Raw genomic sequence first — 23,157 nt, forward strand, 5'->3', positions numbered from 1 at the left:
GGTGGGTTTTTTTTGTGGAGGACGGTGTCCAAAGAGTGAACTGCTCTGAGTGTTGTGTGGTGTGGAGAAGGAAGGAAAGAAGAAAAGCTCCATCCACACCCTCGTCTGTGAGCTTGAAACTTTCACTTCCCTCTTTCCAGACCTCGCTCTCCTCCATTTACTTGTGTGCTCAGCTGATTAAAAGGAAGAGGTTTTATGGTGGGTAAGACCAGTATCTTCCATCCCTTTCCTTCAGCTCACTGAAAGCGTTGGCTGAGTGTTACCCTTTACCATGACCATCTTTCAAAGGAGGAGGAACCTCCATATGCTGTCCCATAACTTACTGTATTTGATGCCAGAGGAGGCTCATGTTTCTGGTGTGACTTAATGTATATACATACATATGTGTATACATACATATGCCTGTGTATGGAAGAGCTTGACCTTCCCTGCTACTTACTGTCTGCAGTGAAGCAGAGACTTGGTAGCACTGATATGGTGATTGATCCTACCCTGAAAGCTCTGATGCCTCTTCGCTCTGTTTGTGCCTGATAATTTTAATGTAAGAATTCATTATCAATAATAACAAACATAATTGAATGGAGCAGGGATGAAGGCCAGAACAGTATTCTAGACAGCTAGCTGTTATTTAGTTTGCTTTACGTATTGCTAGCCCTGTGATGCCTCTTTGTCTGATCCAAATAAAGAAAATGGGGTTTTTTTGTTGTTTTTGTTTTGGGTTTTTTGTTTGGATTTATTTATATCCTTCCTGTAGGTATAAAATACAACATCTGTTTCCAGTGAGGTTTTTTTAATTTGTCCTGTGTGTGCACTGGTCTCTGGTGATAGAGGGGTCACTGAAGATACAAATATGTCTTCTGCTCAAGGCTGAGAAGCCAGGAGTTCAACAAAAAATAAAAAGAACCCCCCTGAAGGCAGAAGCTTTGCAGCTGCTGGCAATTAGGCCTGTCACTGGCGTTCCCCGCAGGAGCCCTCTGCTCACATACCTATGGTAGCGTGCAGCAGGCAGCTGCGTTCTCACAAGGCGGGGACGTAAACACAGGAGGAGGGAGCCGGCTTGTTCATGTTGAGCAGAAGGAGGCCAAACAGGTGTAGGACTTAGATGGTTCCCTCAAGGTATTGTCAGCTGCTGGAGAGTCATCCTCATGTCTGTAAGGTACAGAAAGTTTCTTTTTCAGCTGAAGAGCAGCTGATGCAAGCCTCCATTTCCTACAGACCTTTGGAAAGGATTGCGCAGGGTTTTCTACTTTCCCAGCAGTTGGATAGTCCCGGGGTGGAATTCAATGGACTTGCTTCATTTGATCATTTTACCATTCACAGTTGTTTTCTGCTTCTTGTTTGTCAAACCGTATCTAATCTATGCTATTTTTTAAAAACTTCTCTGGTTATCATAGAATTCCCTCAGTGCGTGTGGTACGGAATATTATAATGAAATACAAACATACATGTGTTAGTTGCATTCTGTAGCCTAGCACGTATGTAATTGCGTCAAAGCTATTATGCTTGTTTGGTAAAGCCTAATTTTAATGAGTGCCTAGCACTGATTAGATGCAGTTTTCTAAATGTTAATTTAAATGGAGTCCATGTGGTAACAGAGTAATGCTGTACTCTTTTTCAAAGGCAGTTTTCCTTGGTAAGGCCAATAGTTTCTGGAGTCTCTCTTACACTTCATTACACTTGTGCAGATGCTACATCAATTAAAATTTGGTACAAAGTAATCTGGAAGAGACTGTGTGACGAGACTCCAAATATTCTATCCTTGGTAACAGAGTGCTGTATTATTTAATTTCGTATTTCTATCACATCATATTTTTGCTCCTTAGTGTGCTTAAAATTTTCTGTGCATATTCATATTTTCATTCAAATTTAGCAATCTTTCTATTATTTCAACTTACTGTAAACCAACAAGCCAAATCCTACAAAGCCAATGCAAGAAGCAAACAAAGCAAGAGAATCTTGGGACAAATGATGACAGAAACACAAAATTAGGCTGAATTTATTTCTTTTATATTTTGCCAAGTGGCTGTAAATGGGGAATAGTCTTTATTTTTAAAGACCTAATTCTTTTGAGAAGACTAACAGTACTTTTGACATTTTGACTAATTCTGTTACAGTTTGGCCTCTCTATCCAGATAATGGTGAGAATCTTGAAAGAACATACAGAGTCTGAGTGCGCACAAGGACAAGTTTTGTTTTGTAAGGACTTTATGGTGCTGGAAAAGGGGATTTAATTGAATGGAGTTCAACCCTTGTCATGCTGCTCTTGAGGAGGAGAAAGATACAGGAGTGAGGCACTCGTGAGTAGCTATTCTTCGTAGCTAAGCATATGAAGATGTTTCCCTTCTGTTTTGCTACAGGATGTTCCATCACCCCTTTAAAGTGTAAAGCTTTGTATGTGAGGGGGTTTTCTGTGACACACAGAATATACAAGTGAAAAAACAAACCCAAAGTATGAGGAGGATGTAAGCCTATCACTGAGAGTTAAGCTGTGATCTTGCTATGGGTATAGCTAGTGATTAATGTAGTCACGGTTCCATTCAGGCATGTATTTTATGATTTAAGTCAGTAATAACAAACTAGATGACCTGATATGAATGTTTAGGTTACATGTAGTTGGTCAGTACAGTGAATATGGCATAGGTCCTGTAGAAAATAGGCAGTCATGTATGTACTTAATGTCTCACAGTGTGGTTGTATGAGTGGGTAAACTAAAGATACTTCGACAACATTAACTTTGTATTTCCCAATCCTAGATTGCGTTATCAGGCTGGTGTGAAGAATTGTGCATTGGTGGGAGGTGTATAAACATTATGGCTGAAGCAGATCTTTGTAAGCTTTCGTAAAATCTATTTTTGGTGTGGTTTTTTTTTTTCTTTTAGTCATGTTAGCATTCTTGTAATTCATGCTTACTTCTCCATTTATGAGATCACTATCTTTGCCTGAGGCTTCAACTTGAGATGTTTTTTCCATCAGAGCATCCAGTTTAGCTTGAAGCATTGGCTCTTAACACAGTTTATTTGTCCTTGGGCATTTTAGCTTATCTTGGAGATGAGGGTTGGTAGTCCAGGAATAATGTAATGAGGCATGCAAGGTCAGCTACCGCAGCAACAAGAGTTAGAACTGACCTGACACCAGCAGCACATCTTTTCATCCACCCCTTTTAGTTCTCCACATTTGACTATTTTACTCAGAAGAGAATCTAACTGCCTCTTGACTTTTTTATCCTTTACACTTTTCTGTAAGACGTAAGCCACATCTGTTTCTTAGTAGTCATTTGACGTGCACTTCTAACCGAGAAAATGCTTTGTTTTTTGGAGCCTTTCCTCAGCTTTGTTATTCATACTTCTCTTAAATACTTTCCAAGATGTGAAATCTAGAGATTTATCGAAAGCAAAACCCAGCCACTTCATTTATGTGAATCTTGTCAGCTGTTGAACACTGAATGATGATGAGTTTTTATTAACATTAATAGGTTTATAAAGGATTAACCTAGCTAGATGTATTCAAATTTTTAAGTAGTTTAAATATGGAGATGAGGTGATCCAGTAGATCTAAAGTCAGAAGAACAGGTGCTTTTGTTAAATAAAAACCAATAATAGTAACAGAACTGCCCACCCCCTCTCCTCTACTAAACAACAAACTATGGTATTGGAGTATGGGTATGTCAGATATTAAATGGACTAATTACCCTTGCAAAATGAATTCAGGCTTTGCTGGATGACAACATTTTCAGAGCGAATGTGGGTTTGAAGCAGCAGAAGCTGACGTTGCTCCCAGGTGTCCATAGGAAACGCCAGAGGTGCACCTTGCTTGCCTGTAGGTACCAATGCTGCAAAGATGAATGCTGATTCTGAGTCAAGGTTGCTTTGTGATCTCCCTAGCTGGTTTTATATGATGCTTTTCTTTCTTTTCTTTTTCAAGGGACAGGGAATGGGACATGCAAGTCAGATGATTTTTTTTTTTAGTAAAATCCTTTTTCTTTAGAAAGTCATGTTTGTTCAGACTCAGTGAAAAAAAAATCTTCCTTGCCCACCAGTACCAAAATTCCGTCTCCTGAACCACATCCTCTTTGCCCTGTTTTGAGCCAAGCTCAGGACTGCTTCTCTCCATCTGTTACACACAGAGTCTGCTAGTATTTTCTTTTCGATTTTGTTTAGTTAATTCTTGCTCAGGTCTTGCCATATGGTCAGCAGCCTTTCCAGTTTCTGGTTATCTCTGCATAAAAGGGGCCTAATTTACTTTACTTAGATTATTTTTTTTAGTATACTCTTTGACACTTTATTAAGCAATTTATTATGTAGACATTTAACATGTGGCGTGTTTTGCATGCATGTAAACTTTCATCAGGTGTATCCCAGGATGCTTAGTGTCTGCCACAAATGTTTTCCACATATGTGAGTTCATCTTGTGGCATTAGGAATATACAGGAGAGTGATATTGCCATGTGCCTTTGTGCTGGTGGTGCTTAGGGTCCATTTCCCTTTTTGTAGCAATCATTTGGACAGTCATCCATTCCCTTCAGGTCCCAGTATCGTCTGACCACTTGCTGGCTCTGCCTGCCTGTGCCAAAATGTCTTAATTTGGGTAGTTGTGTTTACCTTTATAAACCTGGCAAAATAGTAGTTTGAGCACAAAAATGGCTAGACTACCAGGTGACTTCAAGGTGTATTTTTTGGGCTAGCTGGGGTGAATTTTGTACCTGCAAATGTTCATTCATTTGAGCTTTGTAAGCATGCATGCATCTCACTGGGTTGTCAGAAGCTTTATTCACAGTTGCGATGGAGTGTTGGGATTGAGCATCTGAAAGAAACGTAAGTGCTACTTATATTGGAGAAACAAATACAGTTTTAGGGGTTTCTTTTGTTGAGCATCTGGGAAATAACAAGGGGAGTGAAATCAATACAGGTGGTGATAAAACTTGAATTACTGCAATAACTTCCTAAACTGTTGCCACCTAATAAACAGATCTGTCTACACTCAGAAGCAGCTCCCATAGGACCTCTGTAACTGATTTTTAGTATTTCGTTTTCAAAGAAATGTTTTTACATATCTACTCTGTGTGGTTAGGTTATTGATTACAATACGACTTATTATGTTTGAGAAGGATTTACTCTTCTAAACAAATAGAACCGAATAATCTCTCACATTTTACCTAATCTAGATCCTTAGGAAGTGGATTTTTGCCCTTCCTCCTCACCACATCTCCTCCAGGAATGAAGCTTTTTTCTAGTTTAGAAGACTTAAAAACCTCCTTATTTTTTTAATTTTTTCTTTAAATGTATAGAAATATGTGCCAGCTACTGTAAGTAGGTTCATAGTCGAAGATTTTCACATATTGGACATGATCATGGGCAACGGGCTCTGTGTGGCCCTGTTTGAGCAGTGGAGTCGGACTTTGAGAGGTCCCTGCCAATCTCAATCTTACTACAAAGAAAAATAGTATCAAAATTTGTAGCAGTTGACATGAAGAATGTCTATAATCTGGTTTGAATGCTTCAACTCTATCCCTTCTTCATCGGGTAGGTAAAGATATGATTTAGCTTTAGGGGTAACACGTAGCTAAAGATATGGTTTAGCTTTAGAGATTTCCTTTGGAAACTTTATTCACTGGCATTTCACTGATAAAGTCAGAATTTAGTAACTGAGACGAATAGACAAATAGCATATTCATAAGAACATTGAGGAATATTGAAAATGCCTCAAATAGTGACTGAAACGTGAGAATTACAAAGTAGACCTGAAATAAAGGGTTGCAGATCTATTATTTCAGCTTACAGATTTCCTGCAGAGGACGGCCACTACTGAAGAGCTGCTTATTCAGAGTTTTACCCTAATATTTCAATGTGCAGTTCTAAGTTTATTTTAGGATTTAGGACATTTAATTATATAACAGATGATTTCCGATCATTATTGTGGTATCAGAATGGTTCTCAAGTGTTCATTGAGTCTGTCCTCTTGAAACAAAGAGTATTTTTATTCCTTTTTTTTTTTCCTGTCTGTGAAACAAAGAGTATTTTTATTCCCATTTTACAAGTGGGAAGTGAAGGCAATGAATGATTTAATATCAGAATTATTTGTGAATTTGCGCATACATCCAGATCGTGATTTTTCTTTTTTCCCCACACGTGTTTTTTTACTCTGTATCTGGCTTTATATGCAACTTCACTTTAAAAAGCACTTAATTCAGCTGCAGCTGCAGTGCTTGCTCAGTACTTCTGCAAGTCAGATCCAAAGATCTCAACAGAAGCACCAGAAAATAAGAAATATGTAAATAATGGCCAAATGTGGAAAAAAAAAACCTGGTTCAAGAAAGATGAGGAACTCCTGGAGAGAGTCCAGAGGAGGATAACAAAAATGGTGAGGGGACTGGAGCATCTCCCCTGTGAGGAAAGGCTGAGGAAGCTGGGTTTGTTTAGCCTGAAGAAGACTGAGAGGGGATTTCATCAACACATACAAATATCTTATGGGTGGATGTCACGAGGACAGAGCCAGACTCTTCTCAGTGGTGCCCAGTGACAGGACAAGGGGCAATGGGCACAAACTGAAGCATAAGAGGTTTCAGCTGAATGTGAGGAAGAATTTCTTTACTTTGAGGGTGACAGAGCACTGGAACAGACTGTCCAGGGGGGCTGTGGAGTCTCCTTCTCTGGAGATATTCAAAGCCCGCCTGCACAAAGTCCTGTGTAACATGCTCTAGGTGAGCCTGCTTTAGCGGGGGCGTTGGACTGGATGATCTCCTGAGGTCCCTTCCAACTCTTGCGATTCTGTGATTCTGTGAAAACATTGAAGGAACTTGTTAAGGAACTTGTCCGTTACCTTTTAATGATCCTGTTATGTCAGGTGTGGAATCACTCATTCCAGTTAGCTCTGCACGCAGTGGTGGTTAGAAGGAGCCTCTGGAAGGGAAATAATTGCTTTGATCATGAAACAGTCTGCGGCTTTCTGAGAGGAAAGAAGTCATTCCATATCACCCTGCGAATGTCAGAGGAACTTTGTGATTATTTTGGATTTTTTTTTTCCCTTTTTCTATCTCCACAAGGCATAACTACTCGTAAATGGAAGACACTCAAGCCTTAAATCTAGTGATGCATGTTTTTTCTTCTTTTTTCACCTAATTTGTGTAAAGTTAATTGTTGTTGGTTTTTTGGTTTGGTTTTTTTTTTTTAGTTCTCATTTACATGTAGTGGTTGAAATCTTGAGTGTACTGAGAACAAATAAGTGTGCATTTTTTTTTATGGTCTTACTGTCTTACTTTTACTGAAGTTTCTCGTATTAGTGCTCTTCAAAATAAATCTCCGGTCTGATGTTGAAATAGTTGAAGTAGTGAATTTTCATTTCATTATTTGTCACGGGGAAAAAAAATGCACTTCTTACGAACTGTTCACTTAGTGGCTTTTCAGTGCTTTTCTTCCTGATAAAGCAGTGAAGTGCGGTATCAGAGGATTTACTACTGTAATGTCAAAGCATGGCAATGACCTAAATAGAGCTGACACAGAATAGCTTTCCAGACGCATGGAACGGTGACAGTCAGCTATTCTGATTTGTATGAAAACACTTGACGTATTTTATCAAAAGGTTTATTTAAAAATAGTAAATATATCCTTCTTGAGGGTCTGCTGGGGATGGTGGTGAAAGTATTCTTTTCAATAATTCTATAATAAACTTATGGAGCTAAGTTGTTAAGGCTGTATTTTTATTTTTCTTTTCACAGCCCACATACTGGGTGGCAGAATTACCAGCCTGGTGTGCCCCAGATTCCCACTGCTTGCATCTCTGTGGAAGATGCTGAAATGATGTCGCGGATGTCTTTCCGGGGCACTAAGATAGTCGTGCACCTGAAGATGGGGGCTAAGACCTATCCAGATTCTCCTTCCTTTAACACTGTGGCAGAGATAGTTGGAAGCAAGTACCCAGAGCAGGTGAGTGAAAATATACAAGAAGAAACTTATTTTGTTCTTTAAAAATATTGAAAAACAAAATGGAAGAACAGCCCTTCCTAAGAGATCCCTCAAACAAGTAGCTCAGTCACCTACTCTTCTACGTTTCAGATATCTCGGCTTTTCAGCCTTTTTCAGATAGCAGGTTTGAAACCACCAGGCTCAGTTCTAATGTACTAGGATATATTTTAGAAAACTCTTAAGAATAACTGTGTTCTGAGAACTGGAAATTCAACTAAACTGTACACAGTTTAACCTCCTCCTTTTTGTTTCCCTGGCTTAAAGCTCACTTTAAGTAGTACCATCTGCATAGGCTTACAAAGAAGCATGCATGTAAGCAGAAGTGAAATACTATCACCGTAACAAATACAGTTATTGTTTTAAATAACGAGTAGTAAGTTAAGGTTGCCATAATGATTTGTGCTTGGAGTTGGCTTAGTGTTCTGTTAATGATTTTCAAGTGGTTTCTTGATCAGGCAAATAAGCCAGGTTCTGTGGTCCGGAAATAAAATTGTTTTGCCTGAGTTTTTCCTCAAATGTAAAAGTGAATGCAGAATGTCAGTTTCACTCTTTTGAAGATGTTTTTCCTTGTGCAAATCATTGCTGCATTTAGCAGGAGTTGTATGTGTGTTAATTTGGAGGAATAAACCATCTGCACATTCTGTTTGAACACTAGTTAATCCTAAATTGTTGGTTTCCGTTTTAAGACTTTTCTTCTCGCTTTCTCTTTTCTTCCAACTTCTTAGCCAAAAATCATACAAACTAAATTCATGGTGCTGAAGGATTTCTGCCTGGTGTGAGGTCGTCTATGTCAGCTTACAACGTGGAATGATTTTTCTGGCAGTATGGTTTATTGTGAAAATGTTGATGCAACCTCAGTTACAGCAGCACTAGAAATTGCTGCTGAAGTACATCTACAGAGCCACGATTCTTCTTTTAACATTGTAGTTTTCTAACATCAGTGGAAGATAAGAATGACTGTCTCTGTCCTTTAAACCAGGCATAGTTCTTACGAGATACTATCTGTTCTGAGATGGTAGTCGTGCAGCTCTGGCTTGTGATGTCCAGAGATTCTCAGTGTTAGCGTGAATGTACAGTTTCAGAAGCTTGATCTCTGGGCAGGGAAAAAGTAATGACCACCGTGGTTGGTTGGTTCACACAACCATCACCTGTGAGTTTAGCTTCATGAAACATATGTTTACCGAGTTAAAGACAATGCCTCAACTTCTGAGTTAGGGTACAGCTACTTTAATTTTATGTTGTCTGAATTTTTAGCAGTGCTTCTAACCAGGTAATAGGCTGTCTTTCCTGAATTATGTTTCGTCTGTTTCAAAATTGCAACATTTCAATTCGGATTATAGTGTCCAAAACGTAACCTTCAAAGATGCATTAAGATCCTCGCATGTACTTGATTTTCTCTTTGCTGTCCTGCTCTGTTTCTTTAAGTAATGAAATGGATTGGGATCTCTTCACTTCTTCCACTGAGCAGCTCAGTTTTTTGAAACACTGGGTAAAGACTTATTTACAAGCCCCCTGCTGATGTTAATGGGAGTGGTAGTGGACACACTTTGAAAATGTAACCAAGAAACAGAAAAATAAAACAAGTGAATGTTTAGGTTTTTTAGTACTCAGTTCCTCTTGGAGCCTTAATGGGTGCTTCACCGTGCTCATTCCACTGTGTTACTCTGGTACAAATGGGAACCATCTAGCTATTTAGGCAAGAAAATACATTGCAGACCCAAATTCTTACAATGCCTTTTATGCCAAAGTGTTTCAAAATGCATTACAAATCCAGGGGAATAGAAAGGTGCCATTTCCACGGGCCAGAATTTCAATTTAAGTTTTGAATTGAAACAAAAGGAAATCTGGATCTCTGAACCCTGGGTGAGAAATCAGCAGCAGGTGGTATTGCTTTTTCAAAGGTCTAAAGCAAAACAGTTTGAAATTAGGCCAAAGCCTGTGGAACATAACTAGTCACAGGTAGTGCAACAAAGTATAACTTAAAAAAACTTGGAACATAATTGACCGTGAGAGTCACTGTGGGATACTGGAAAAGTCTGGTGAGAAGTGGTACAGTTCTAGGTGTAACTGCATGTTAGGCATGCTTGTGTTCATCTAGATATTGACCAGAATTGAATATACTGCTTGATATATAAATAATTCATTAATTCCTCCTGTGAGATTTTAGCATGTTTATTAATACAATTGCCAGGAACCAAAATCATGTTTGTCTGAAAATTTTATCTGTTACAACCCTTGTTGAATATCATTACTAAAACCTTTGAAAGGGGAAAATGATTTATTGTTTTTTCTTCCCTTTTTTTTTTTTTCTTTATTTGACCACTTCTGCGGCATGTCCAATTCCTCCTTTTAAAGTAATTTTTCCAAGTGTTTTGCGTGGATTCTTGCATGTAGCAATGGAGGGAAAAAAAGTAAAACTAGAAAAATGTTAAGGAAAACAGGAAAAAAAAGTAGTTTAAATACTTCTGACATATTTTTCTAAAAGTTTGCTTTATTTTAGACTTAGTGTTCTTAAAGTCTTGTAATATATGCTTTGGTTTGCTGTTGCAAGGGATGTTTGATATCATCAAAATTGATACTCAGAATTGTCAAACTTGTAAATCTTTGTTTAGGCACCTGTGCTTATCTTTAACACACTTACGTTTCTGAACAACTTCAAGCAATAAAAGAAATATAATTACTGCTTCGTGAAGCATCAAGCTCTCAGGAATGCATTCATCTTCAGAAGCGGTGATGTGATGTGGGTGCAGATGTCCTGTTGCTTTTCGAGGCAGCTCTGCACCCAAGGCACGCAGCTACTTTTCAAAAGTTAACCCACTGATACTTCAGGTTTCTGTTCTGCTTTATCCTTTCTGTTTGGCCAGCCAGTAGCAGTAAGCAAATGCTTTAGCAACAATTGCTCCAACTAAGAAAAATGTACTTTGAAACCTACTGTAAGTTGCAACTTTGTGCTACCAAGTTTTCAGGTGGTGTAGAAAGCATCTGAACAGAACAAGGAAATGGATTTTGTCATGCTGTCAGTAAAGTTCAGTGTCTCACCAGTGTCTCTGTTCTGTTTATTTTTGTATTACCCCTTCTAAGTTAGGGAAGGGCTGCTCTCCCCAGACAGGACCCTTGCTAATGTCAGAGCAGACATAGAATCATATCATAGAATGTTTGGGGTTGGAAGGGACCCCTGGAGGTCATCTAGTCCAACCCCCAACTGTGCATGTTCTGAGCAGAAACATCCACCATCCTCGCTGTCAGTCTTGAGGTCCTCATTTAGTGCCTGCTGAGGCCTGAATCCCTGGAAGTGCCCAAAGGAGGTGAACCTGTGCCCACAAGATAATGAGTTCAAGATCAAGCTTTTCTTCATGTAAACAGATTGGAAGCAGTGGGACCAAACATGCTATGACTTGATCCCCTGGCAGCCTTTCTGAGCTTGGGATCTCATTCTCACGGTGCTTAGGACAGCAGCAAGAGCGGGTTGTGGGACTTAACATATTAAAGCCTGTATGACTGCTGACAGTTGAGCCAAAGAGTCTGTGAAATGAGAAGGGTATGGTAGCAGAACCTGCTGAGGCCCAGGCTATTGCAGGTTAGAGATGTTTGCAGTCCGTTCCTGACTTTTATCTTGGAGAAGCAGTTTTTTTAAGCACACTGTTGAACCTGGGACTGTACTGTTAGCATCCTTTTGTACTGTATGGTGTATTGGTGAGATGTTTTATTTAAACTATGTAAGTTGACACTGGAGACTGACCGACTGAGAAATTCACAAGTTAACTAATGTGGTTTTCATTTGAAATTCAGGCAGAGCTGGCAATAAAACATGTTTGTCTTCTCATTTTAATACAGATGTAACATGATTGGTCTTAAAGTGCAGAAGCAACTGTTGCCATCTCTGGGGAAATGCTATAAATAGTGACTCTTTCTTGTTAGTCTGGCTTCAGTGTATCTAATGTGCCAAACACAGAACCACAAAATACTTGATTAACTGAAAAGGTATCAAAGTGGATAAAGATATAACTCTTCTATAATCCTGACTTTCTGGATCTTTCCATACTGCGCATTTCTTGGTATGCAGTGCTGTTTTACTTATCTTATTCTTACTAAGTGATGGTAAAACTGTTTCCTAAGTGCGCTACAAAGTACATAAATTTAATGGTTGCTTGTTATTCTATGATCTAGCATAAATACTGTAGAGCACAAACAGAGGGGCTCATAAGTGGCTTTTCTGGAATCCTGAACAGCTGTTCCAGGAATTCACTCTACATTGCTTTTTTGCCTCCTGTTTTTATGGAGTGCCATATCTACAAAATGTAACATTTGAAAAGTGACTCTCTTGAACACCACAGGCATAAAAGACCATTAAAGAATGGTCTTAGTGCAGTAGCTCTGAGCCATTTGGGCAGCACTTTGAAAGTAGCAGTCCTAGGAATGACCTGAGAAACAGAGATGCTAAGGTAATAGATCATGAAGTTCTTTGCCAATCTGTGATTGATGTAACAGAACCTGTTCTACAAAGGAAACAGCAGCTTATTTACTTTTTCATTCTTCTTCCTTTCCCTATTTCAAAAATCAGCCCTCTCTCAGAATTTGTGATACCAGGCAAAGCTCCAGGGAACAAGGGAACATGAAAATTCTCCAGGCTTCTGAGCCTCCTAGGCATTAATGCACGTAAAGGAAGAAATGGTGTTCCCCAGGGCTCCGTTCTAGGGCTGGTCTTGTTTAATATCCTTATCAATGATCTGGACGAGGGGACTGAGTGCACCCTCAGTAATTTTGCAGACCACACCAAACTGGGTGGTAGTGTTGATCTGCTCGAGGGGAGGAGGGCTCTGCAGAGGGACCTGGACAGGCTGGATTGATGGGCCGAGGCCAACTGTATGAGGTTCAACAAGGCCAAGTGCCAGGTCCTGTACTTGGGTCACAACAACCCCATGCAACGCTACAGGCTTGGGGCAGAGTGGCTGGAAAGCTGCTTGGCAGAAAAGGTCCTGGGAGTACTGGTTGACAGCCGGCTGAATATGAGCCAGCAGTGTGCCCAGGTGGCCAAGAAGGCCAATGGCATCCTGGCTTGTATCAGGAATAGTGTGGCCAGTGGGAGCAGAGAAATGATTGTCTCCTTGTACTTGTGACTGGTGAGGCCGCACTTTGAATACTGTGTTCAGTATTGGGCCCCTCACTACAAGAAAGACGTTGCATTGCTGGAGCATGTCCAGAGGAGAGCAACGAAGCTGGTGAGGGGTCTGGAGCACAAGTCTTACGAGGAGCAGCTGAGGGAACTGGGGTTGTTTAGTCTGGAGAAGAGGAGGCTGAGGGGAGACCTTATTGCCCTCTACAACTGCCTGACAGGAGGCTGTAGCGAGGTGGGTGAGATGGGTAGACGAGGTGCTTAGGGACATGGTTTAGTGGTGGGATGGCAGTGTTAGGTTAACGGTTGGACTTGATGATCTTAAAGGCCTTTTCCAACCTAAACGATTCTATGGTATTATGAAATAATTTGTAGTCAAAAAATCCGCCCAACCCTCGGGGGGGTGGGGTGGGGGGGAAGACTTCTCTGAAGATGTGTAATACTCAGTACAATGTTGTTTTATGGCCTGGCATCAGCTCTACACATGTTAACAAAATGTCTATCCATTAGCTCTTTGATGTGGCTTCCAGATATCCCTATGCTCAAACTAAGTCATGCATACAATAGAGCTTTGAGTGGAAATCTTTTAAGAGCCTGGTGCCATCACGTTATGGCTCCATTATCACATTTTCTCCATGTGGATTGTTTTGCTATTCATTCCAAAATGTGAAGGGTTTATAAGTGCGCTTCTGTGAGCCTCTCTCCCATGACTGTAAACTGATGCCTGTCACTGCTAGAATTTAAGAGAATTTAAAAGAATTTAAGAGATCATTATGGAGATTGGGTTTCGAGAGTGCCAGCCCATTACTTCATGATAGCAAACTGATGGGAAAGAAGAAGAAGCAATTGTGAAAAAGAAACAAGAGAAAGGGTGAAGAAGGAACATTGGCAGTGTTAGGAAATGTTTTATTTTCTTTGAAGTTTTTGTATCAATATTTGCTGAAAGAAGTAGGACCCTCTGTGTATGTGTGTGTGTTTTATTAGTAACAGGACTTTGTACTATTAATTGATGGGGTTGTTTTTATAGTGTGCCTTGTGGGAGTGGCAATATTGCTGTCATTCGTACTTAAACAGAGGTCTTGTCATGATGAAAACAGTCAAATTAATATGAAACTGATACGGAGGAAAATTTTTCTTTTTCAACTGCCAGTAGGCCTACCAAATTTTAAGTCTAAAGTGCATGCTAAATTTTGTGGTGTAGAGCTTGGCAAATCTTCTAAAACTTGAATTGCCCATTTAAAACCCAAGAGCTGACTGAAAGCATTTAATTCTGCTGGGGAGAACTTGGCAATAGTTTGCCTTCTGAGTTTGAATGGCCAATATGTTCTAAAGTTGGCTTGTGTTTTGGAAACCTCCGTATCTGAGTATGTGACAAATACATCTTAGAAGTGATTTGTACATATGTGGTTGATGTCATTAAGGGGCAACAGTTAAAAAGCATTGTACTACTTAGAGTGTGTGTCTGAAATATAGGTGGACATGTGTATGTGGAAGAAAGATCCAAACCAGCGTACATAATTTTAAAAAATTATTTTCCTGGTACGATTTTGCTGGAGGGCATCAGGTCAGGTTCACCAGTGTAATGTGACCTGTGTGACGTTCAGATGTTTTCAACATGACTAGACCATGGGCAGCTTAGAGTGGGGGAGAGGGATGGGATGGTACCAGTCTCTGCTGATCTTGGAGACGCCTCAAGTTGTGTGGAGTTGGGACACCTGGAGTTTGGAGGAACTGAGCGCTGCTGTCACCTGGCTAGGCACCTTCCATCTGGATTCTTTTCTTGTAAGCTCAGACAGTGTGTTTTCTGCCTGTCACCGCAGCCTGGGCTTAGATACCAGCATATATGCGTCAGCTGGCTGCCTACCCCAGTCGCCTCCTCTTCTTGAATGCAGCCTGGTATCAGCCCAAAGCTACTTGCTGGACCTTTGCTCTGTGCACTACTCTTTGGAACATTTGGTTGGATTTTAACTTCGCTGCTTCTTAAACTGCAGCCAACTAAATTGTGAGATTAGAAGTTAGAAACGAACGTTCAGGCTGCTTGTTCTGTTGTCTAGCAAATTTATCTGAGCACAAAGTTTTGTAGTCCTTTTGATGATGTGAGTATAAGCAGATACACTGCAATATTTTTTCTTCCCACCCATTCCTTTGTCTCTACTCCCACGCAGCAGTTTGAAGAATTACTGTAGGATTTTATTTCAGTAATAATTTACAAATACACATAGGGTTTACAGAATGGTTGTGAAAGTTTTTTTTTCTCCACATTGAAAAAGTTATCTTCTAAAATTACACTGCATCCTTTCTGCATTCTGATACACAAAAGTATCTAAAGGGTAGTCCTGGGTTTGGCAGACGTGATACTTGCCTGAAGCAAGAAGTAAGAAACTACAATATTGAGAAGGAAGGAGGAAACTATATCATAGTTTTCATTAGGAATAAATAGGTGCCAGAAATGCTAGTGCCAAGTGTCAAGGATTAGTTTAAAAACAACTGTTCACTACAGAAGTAGTCAGATAGCTGTAGTCATATGTGTTTTATTTGTTAGGTACAGGCTGTATGATTGACCTTGTACAACAGAAAGGGAACTACCAAGATAGTTCTCGTCCTAGTGAGTCTGCAGTGCAGTGCTAAAAAAATACATGTTTTCCACACAAGTCTGATGAAAAACTGCATGTCTAAGAGCATGTGGATTGGATGTAGAGGGCTGTTTGACACAGATTCAGAGGTTCTCACACATGGGACCAATGTGGAAGAAGAGCCAACAGTGAGATTGTAGATGGTGGATGGAGCTAACACTGTTAATGGAGTGGAGGGGAAATGCTAATAGCAGTGAAATCTAAAATGTTCGGGCTGGGGCTGAGGTGAAAGGGGGAAAGAACCTGGTGTGCTCAATCACAGTCAAATACTGACAGTAGAGATGTGACACAAAGAAACGTGTGGTTGCAGCAGCTGAGAGAGATGGTTACTCAAGGATGTAGCACAGTTTGTCATCTAGGTGGGCAGAGAGACAGTATTCTTGAGAAACACTGAACCAGCTGCAGAATTGTGGGTAGACTTGGTGTTTCACATGTTGCATTGCTGCTTTGTGAGAATAAGGAGTGGGGAGAAACAGTGAAAATTATAAGCTGCCCACAGCTGGCGTTGTCTTTAAGACAGTTAGACTCAAGACCTTGGTTTGCTTTGGTAGTATGTACTTCAAACGTTGATATAATTCATTCTTGGGTTTTTTTTAATGCCATCGTTACGTAGTTTTTTGTACAATTTCATCAGCCTAGAATGAGTCCTGTAGGCTTCTGAGACCTTAAAGGCCTTGCACTTTGCCACTATAGCTTTATTGTAAATGTAGTCACAGTGATGCAAAAGTATTTATTAAATTTTGGCAAAGCAAAATACACTGTAAATTACATTATACCAGTAAAATTTGTCCAAAATGATTGTTAATAAAATGTTAAACATCTTGTGGGGCTGGAAGGCATAAATCTTAATTAAATCAAAGAATGAGTTTAGTTCATAGAGTTTCTCAAGTATTATCAGTACTTATAGCAACAATATATCATGGTGTAATATGTAGGTTGCCTAGAATTTCATTGTGCACAAATATACTTCTAATTCATTGTAACAGGTAAATGGAAATTTTCGACAAATTCCTGATTTACGTGGTTGGCTCTTTTCAATAGTATTTGTCAGAAGAGTAAACTGGTTTATGTATTTAAGACTGAGATCCCATTTCTTCTGTATTGAAGTTGCAAAGAAAAAAAAAGGGCGTGTTAACAGAAAACTTCTTTAACAGAAAATGCATTTTATACTACAGGTTCTGTGGGTTTGCTTCTTTATACATGCTGAAAAGGATATTCCTCACAGTCTGCGTTTGCTTTTCCCACTCATTTTTATTGTCGTTTATTCCGTAGACTCGTTTATGAATTTGAACAAAAGCAAATTAAAATGCATATTCTTCTGGTAGTTACATAGTCTGTTGACATCTGATTTCTATCACAGTGTTTGGATTTACAACCATCATTGTGAAATATTAATCTCAAGAACAGTGTACAGTGTCCTGGTATAAATTACTCAAAACCCCCCTTTATGTCCCATTTCATCTAATCATACATATATTATCACATACAGGGTGGAGAATGGAATAATCTCATGATGTAAGTTGAAGTAGTCTGTAAACCATACAGCTTTAGAAATTGCTCCAAATCAGTGTTTTTTCCTAAAGTGCATATAAGCAAATAGAAGTAGGATACTCCTTGTATTTCACATTTTTCAGCTCAGCAGGGAAGAATATTAATGCTATCTCAGTATTTCTGTATCTGTTAAAATTCTCGGCTTTATTTTTTAATTGTGTGCCTGGTTTAATGATCATTGTGCTTAGTTTCTGCTTTCAGAAACTGGACAAAGATTTTTCTCATCCTCTCTGTGTGCCAAGTTTAATGGGCTGCTTGTGGAGAAGGTATTTCATGAAATAATATTCCTTCACTGTAATGGAATTTGTTGCTGTAAGCTATATATATATATATGTGTGTGTGTGATAGTTTTAGGACACCTTCTTCTGTGGCATGCTGCTCGACAGAGTAGAGCATATTCTACCATTCCAAATGGGAAATGTCTGTCATCCAGTTTCTTGCCAGGAGAGTGATTACTGAGCTCTAAAACATGATGTCCTCCCTCCTCTTCTTTCCCCTTTCAAATAATCAGGAAGAGGACCTGAGATTACATTACTCTTTGTGAAGGAAAGGAAAAACGATCTGGAATTGTTGACAAGTATATTCCTCTCTGTCTTATCTTAAAGTAGATACTACAGCTCGTGGTCTGTTCTGCTTGTGTGATTTTGTTTCTTGGCATTGCAAACCTGAAGTCAGGGATGTCTTGGATTTATGTTCTCCACTTCTGCCTGAAGTCCACTGACCTCAGTTTGTATGCTAAAGTGCTCCAGGGATCTGTTCATTTAGCTGGAATTAATGTTCAGATGATTTTTTATTTGACTGTCTCTTAACACGTTCTGTAAGTTGTTCTGCAAGTCTTTCTGGAAGACTGCAGCTGTTATACTATGCATATAAATAGGCTATAGTTAATAAGCCTATTTATAGCAAGCCCAAGTCTGACGATTTTTTTTTCTCATTCATTAGAGTTTTCAACCTTCAAATAAGTTCGACAAAATAATTGGCTTGCACCCTTACCCACTAAGTATGGTGCCTTTACTTTTTCATTGATTAATTTGGTAGTTTAGTTTAAAATTGCCTAGAAAAAATTAAGTGCTGAGTTTCAGGAAGGAGATACAGCTAAGTATAAAGAAATAGAAATAAGGTGGCTTTGATAGGTTGGTTAAATTTCAAAAAAACTGATAAGGTTAATATTCTAGATTATATGAAAATGTAGAAGCTTTATATTCTTTTACCTGTGGTCTTTGTTATGCGCATAATTTCCTGCTAGAGATCAACATAACAGCCCTCCCTGCCCCTGCAAAATACCCAGCACACCTTTCAGGATGCTTGAGATTATTTGTTGCACAAAATCAGCAATGCTCGAATTAATTCCATTTTCATTTACCTGTAACAGGTTTTGCTGTGAATTAAGAAATCAGGGGATGCTCTGGGTCGCACTTCAGTGTGACCTGAATCTGGTGGTGACAGGACCAGGGTGAGGGAATGAAGAATGCGATTGTGCGTGTTGCCAAGGTCACAAAGATACTAAATACTCTGGAGGAGAGAAGAGCAGTTTAGAATAATCTTGGTAAATTCATAGGAATCATCAATACTTATCAGGATGAAGTGCAATCTCCTTTTCTTTAGGAAGCAGAAATGGAATACACCATGTGCCCCTGGCGGAGTGGCTCATACAGGGGCCTTGCCACATTCGCTGAAAACAGTTGTAAGGTGCTCAGGACCTAGTAGGTGAGGTACAAATTGTGGCATAAAAGTAACGAGATGACATCCAGCTTTTCCTTGGAAAAGCTGTCTTGACATGCACGCAAGCGTGTTTTAGATCCACACAGCATGAATGTTAGCTATTTAAGATCCAGCCAATAATAAATAGATGGGAAAATACATAATTTGCATGTCTGTCAAACTGAATCACTTGCTGCTAAATTCAATTTTGTTAAAGGATAAAGGAATACAAGTTTGTGTTGAAAGCACAAAGAAATTTCCGTTTTGTTTTCTATTGGGAAACTTTTTCCTAACTGGGAAAGGCTGTGTATGTTTAGAGGAAAAACAACAAAACATTCCAGCCAAACCTTTCCCTGCTTAACTGAGAATTACTTAATGCATTTAATTAAGATGATCTTTGAAAGCCACTAAGAAGTTGAAGAAAGAGCAGCTAGCTTGTAGTAACTTCAGCTGTTTAAAACTTGTGGTATTGAAACTGTTTAAATTACTGTAAATACAGTTTTAGTGGTTTGAAAGAATCTTCTTTGTCTATAACTGCATTTTCATTTAAATGTGTATCTTTTAGGAATAGATAAGGGTTTCTTCTCTCAGGGTGGTTCAAAAAGATACTAGCATATTTTCAATAACTTCATTTCGCTTCTTTGAGCACTTTAAAATCTCTTGTTAAATCTTTGAAGCAGAGAACTGATCATTTTTTTTTTCTTTTCCCTTATCTGAAACCACATATTTAATTGTAATGTGGATCATAATTGCTAATACCAATTTAAAACTGGGATGTTGAACCAAGCAGAAACAGTGATCAAGGGATTATCCGCACTGTGTTGAATCAATAGTGTGTTGCTGTATGGATGCAATGCTGACCTGGGATACGTGTGTCGGGACAGAAGGTAACGTGGTGGCTTTCCCATCACGTAACTCAAAGCATCCATCTCTTGTAGTGTAGAATGAGAGGCATCTTTGTCCCCCTCTTGCTTGGTGAACCAGCTGCAGTTATAAACGCTATCAGATGATAATCCGCAGAAATGATTCATCTGAAACAATTAGCATAATGCTGTGCAATTGTTCTGAAGCTGACCTACTGAATTAGCAATTAGAAACCTTAGTTTATCTAAGGTTCTCTAGACAGTCCTGTGAAGAACTTCCATTTTTTCAGAGCTCTCTTCACTTTTTCTGCAGTCTCAGGTTTAATCAAACCTTTGCCTCTAGATGAAAATAAAGTTCTTTTCTGTTTCAGGTTTAACAAACATGCATCTTGAACGATTTTGTTCTGCAGGTGAAATTGAAATTGGTTGGATGTGTGTATCAGTACATAAGATCAATATTTTAAAAAGTGATAAATCTAAAATGTTTATTACAATCTTCTTTGAACCTTAGAAAAGGGATCTGAAAGTAACTAGCCTTTTTCTTCAGAGTTTTTACAATATTTGTTTCAATGCTTTTTGAAAAGAATAAAAATGAAGGAAAAATGGTAGCATAGATAGCAACATTGACTCAAACTGTGAGCAAATGAACGAAATAATTCTGCATCACTTTTTCACATGCACAGTAAATAGCACAAAAATATTTAATTGTTATGAACAAAAACAGTCTGTAGGTAACCTACCTATTACAAATTTACAAAAGCAAAGCAAATGTGAATTCAGCAGACCATGATGTGACCTTCTGTTTCAGTCTTGGACATGGAGGTACAACCTTCACTGCTGGAACACTACCCACACAACAGGTAATGCGCTGCAGTGCTACGTTTGTATTGGTGGGGATGCCGAATTTCTAGTTCCCTTCCCCTTGCTTCCTATCATCATCAAGCAGAAGCCTTGCCCCAAGACAGAATCCCCGCCATCTGGCTTACTTCAGTCCTTTTTGAAGTGGTGTAGATAGTCTTTCCTCCTTCTCCCATTTGTTTGAAATTAAGTGCAGGAAGAATCATTTAGCTGTGTGCCACAGCCAGATTCTTGTACTGTGGCCTGCAGAGTACCAAATGATGGAAATCTTTTTGGTGGTCGACAAAATGAGTCAGCTGGTGGGCAGGCTGCAGTTCTGGGAAGAGGAAGGAAGTCCTGTGCAGGTCTTGAGCCCATGACCTCTGTGTCATGGCTTTTTGTCTCAGCCATGAACGGGCTCTCATTTTGTGGGCCAGGAATACATTTCTGAATGAAGAGCATGAATGGAAATACTACTTCTGTTTGTTGCTGTCAACCTTATTTATTTTTGTGACGCTTTAACTGTGCGTATGCTCTGCTGTTCCTGTGTTGAGTGCCTGCACGCATGGTGAACATGCCTTCCCCAGCGTTGCTGGTTTGGGATGGGGAGTGCTCACTGTGCAAGGGCAAGTCCTGGGGAAAACTGAAGGCAGCCAGAGGTTGGGATTTGCCACTGATCATTTCTAAAGAGATTTTTCCTCTTCAGTTGACCACCTGATTTAATCCATGCAGTGCTAGCCATGTGAGGCATGTTTATTTCAATTACAAATTTGAAGGGATTATTCTCTGAGTTCAAGCTGGCCTACAGTTATTGTTATCTAGTATTGTTATCTAATTTCTGATTTATGTGTTGAAAAGAAATGGGAGAGAGAAGCATTTGGAGAGTAGTTTCTCCTTCGGGTATTTATGCGTTAAAGCAGCTCCAAAAACCTCAATGTTGTAGCTGCTGTTCTGTCCTGAACATCTCATTTCCCAGCCAAGCCACAGGACCACTCAAAGGCTACTATGAACTCATTTGTCAGAATTTAACCTTCTAGAATTGACATGGTCAGTGGCCAGGCCAGAAGATGAGCAACCTCTGTTGCAATGATAGTGGTTAAAAGAGGGACAACATTCACATCTTCCTGAGTTCTCTGCTAAAATGCTTCGAATTCTTCCTGAAGCACTTCCCATGAGTGATGATGAAACTCCTGTCATTCAGTTCTCTCTGCTTTTCAACAGCCTTAGAGAATTGTGTGTGAACTGTTGAGACAACATGGACTTAAGCACCAATAACACATGGAAGAGACAAGTCTACATATTCTTTCTTCCTCACCATGTATTTCTGTAGTAATAGGACCAAGACTGTATTGATCGTGTACTTAGATGAGATCAGTTCAAGAATGAAGAAAAGCTAGATGAAGGTGAAGTTGACAGAGGGGAGTTCTGATGAGACAAAAAGGCATTCTGAAGAATCCACAGACCTGGTACTTCTGTCTTGTACTGAAGATACGTACCCTATACTGGTAAATGTGATTTAGTCATATTCAAAGTATTAATTCTTCTCTACCGCTTGTCAATTTTATGGGCCTGTGCTATCTAAAAACACAGGCTGAAAACTGTAAACTCAGTGGGTAATGCTTCTCCTGTATGATGGGCCACATTCTGACAGAGCTGCGCTAGGAGATGTTACTTCTCAAAGTTGGTCTGTAGAATTAAATTCTGCAGGAAATAAGGGCTTTCACTGACCTTCTGTTCCAGAGAAAGGTGGCTTCCTTTGACCTCAGTTTCTCTGCCATAGAAATACAGCACCATGTACATCTGCAAACACTGTTCCTCCAGCAAAAATAAACAAAACTTTTTAGAAGACATTCCAGTACATATTTTTCTCCCCTTGGAATAGGTTAAAGGACAAACAGTATATGGCAGATGCTCATCCTGCAGAATGATACGTTGCCAGCGGGTGTTTAACACGCACTCGTTACAGAGATAATAGACAACCAAGGTGTCCTGGTTTTGGCTGGGACAGTTACCTTTCTTCCTAGTAGCTGGTATAGTGCTGTGTTTTGGGTTTAGTACTAGAAGAATGTGGATAACACACTGATGTTTTAGTTGTTGCTGGGTAGTGCTAAGACTGGCCAAGGACTTCTCAGCTCTCAGCTCTGCCAGGTGCACAAGAAGCTGGGAGGGGACACAGCTGGGACAGCTGACCCAAATTGACCAAAGGGCTATTCCACACTGTATAACGTCATGCTCAGTATATAAGCTGGGGGAAGAAGAAGGAAGGGGGGGACATTCAGAGTGATAGCATTTGTCTTCCCAAGTCACCATTACGCATGATGGAGCCCTGCTTTCCTGGGGATGGCTGAGCACCTGCCTGCCCATGGGAAGCGGTGAATGAATTCCTTGCTTTGCTTTGCTTGTGTGTGCAGCTTTTGCTTTCCCTATTAAACTGTCTTTGTCTCAACCCATGAGTTTTCTCACTTTTCACCCTTCTGATTCCCCCATCCCATTGTGGAGCG

General features: G+C 39.6%; 1 protein-coding gene across 1 annotated transcript in view; it reads left to right on the plus strand.

Moving 5' to 3' along the window:
- The window catches only part of CPQ (carboxypeptidase Q), a 142,727-nt gene that overhangs the window by 29,470 nt on the left and 90,100 nt on the right, over positions 1–23,157 (plus strand). Inside the window, exon 3 of the mRNA XM_009638356.2 lies at positions 7,712–7,919. Coding sequence (XP_009636651.1) covers positions 7,712–7,919 — 208 coding nt within the window. The remainder of the gene's footprint in view (positions 1–7,711; positions 7,920–23,157) is intronic.

This window comes from Egretta garzetta, unplaced genomic scaffold (assembly GCF_000687185.1).
Source record: "Egretta garzetta isolate BGI_Z169 unplaced genomic scaffold, ASM68718v1 scaffold154, whole genome shotgun sequence".
NCBI lineage: Eukaryota > Metazoa > Chordata > Aves > Pelecaniformes > Ardeidae > Egretta > Egretta garzetta.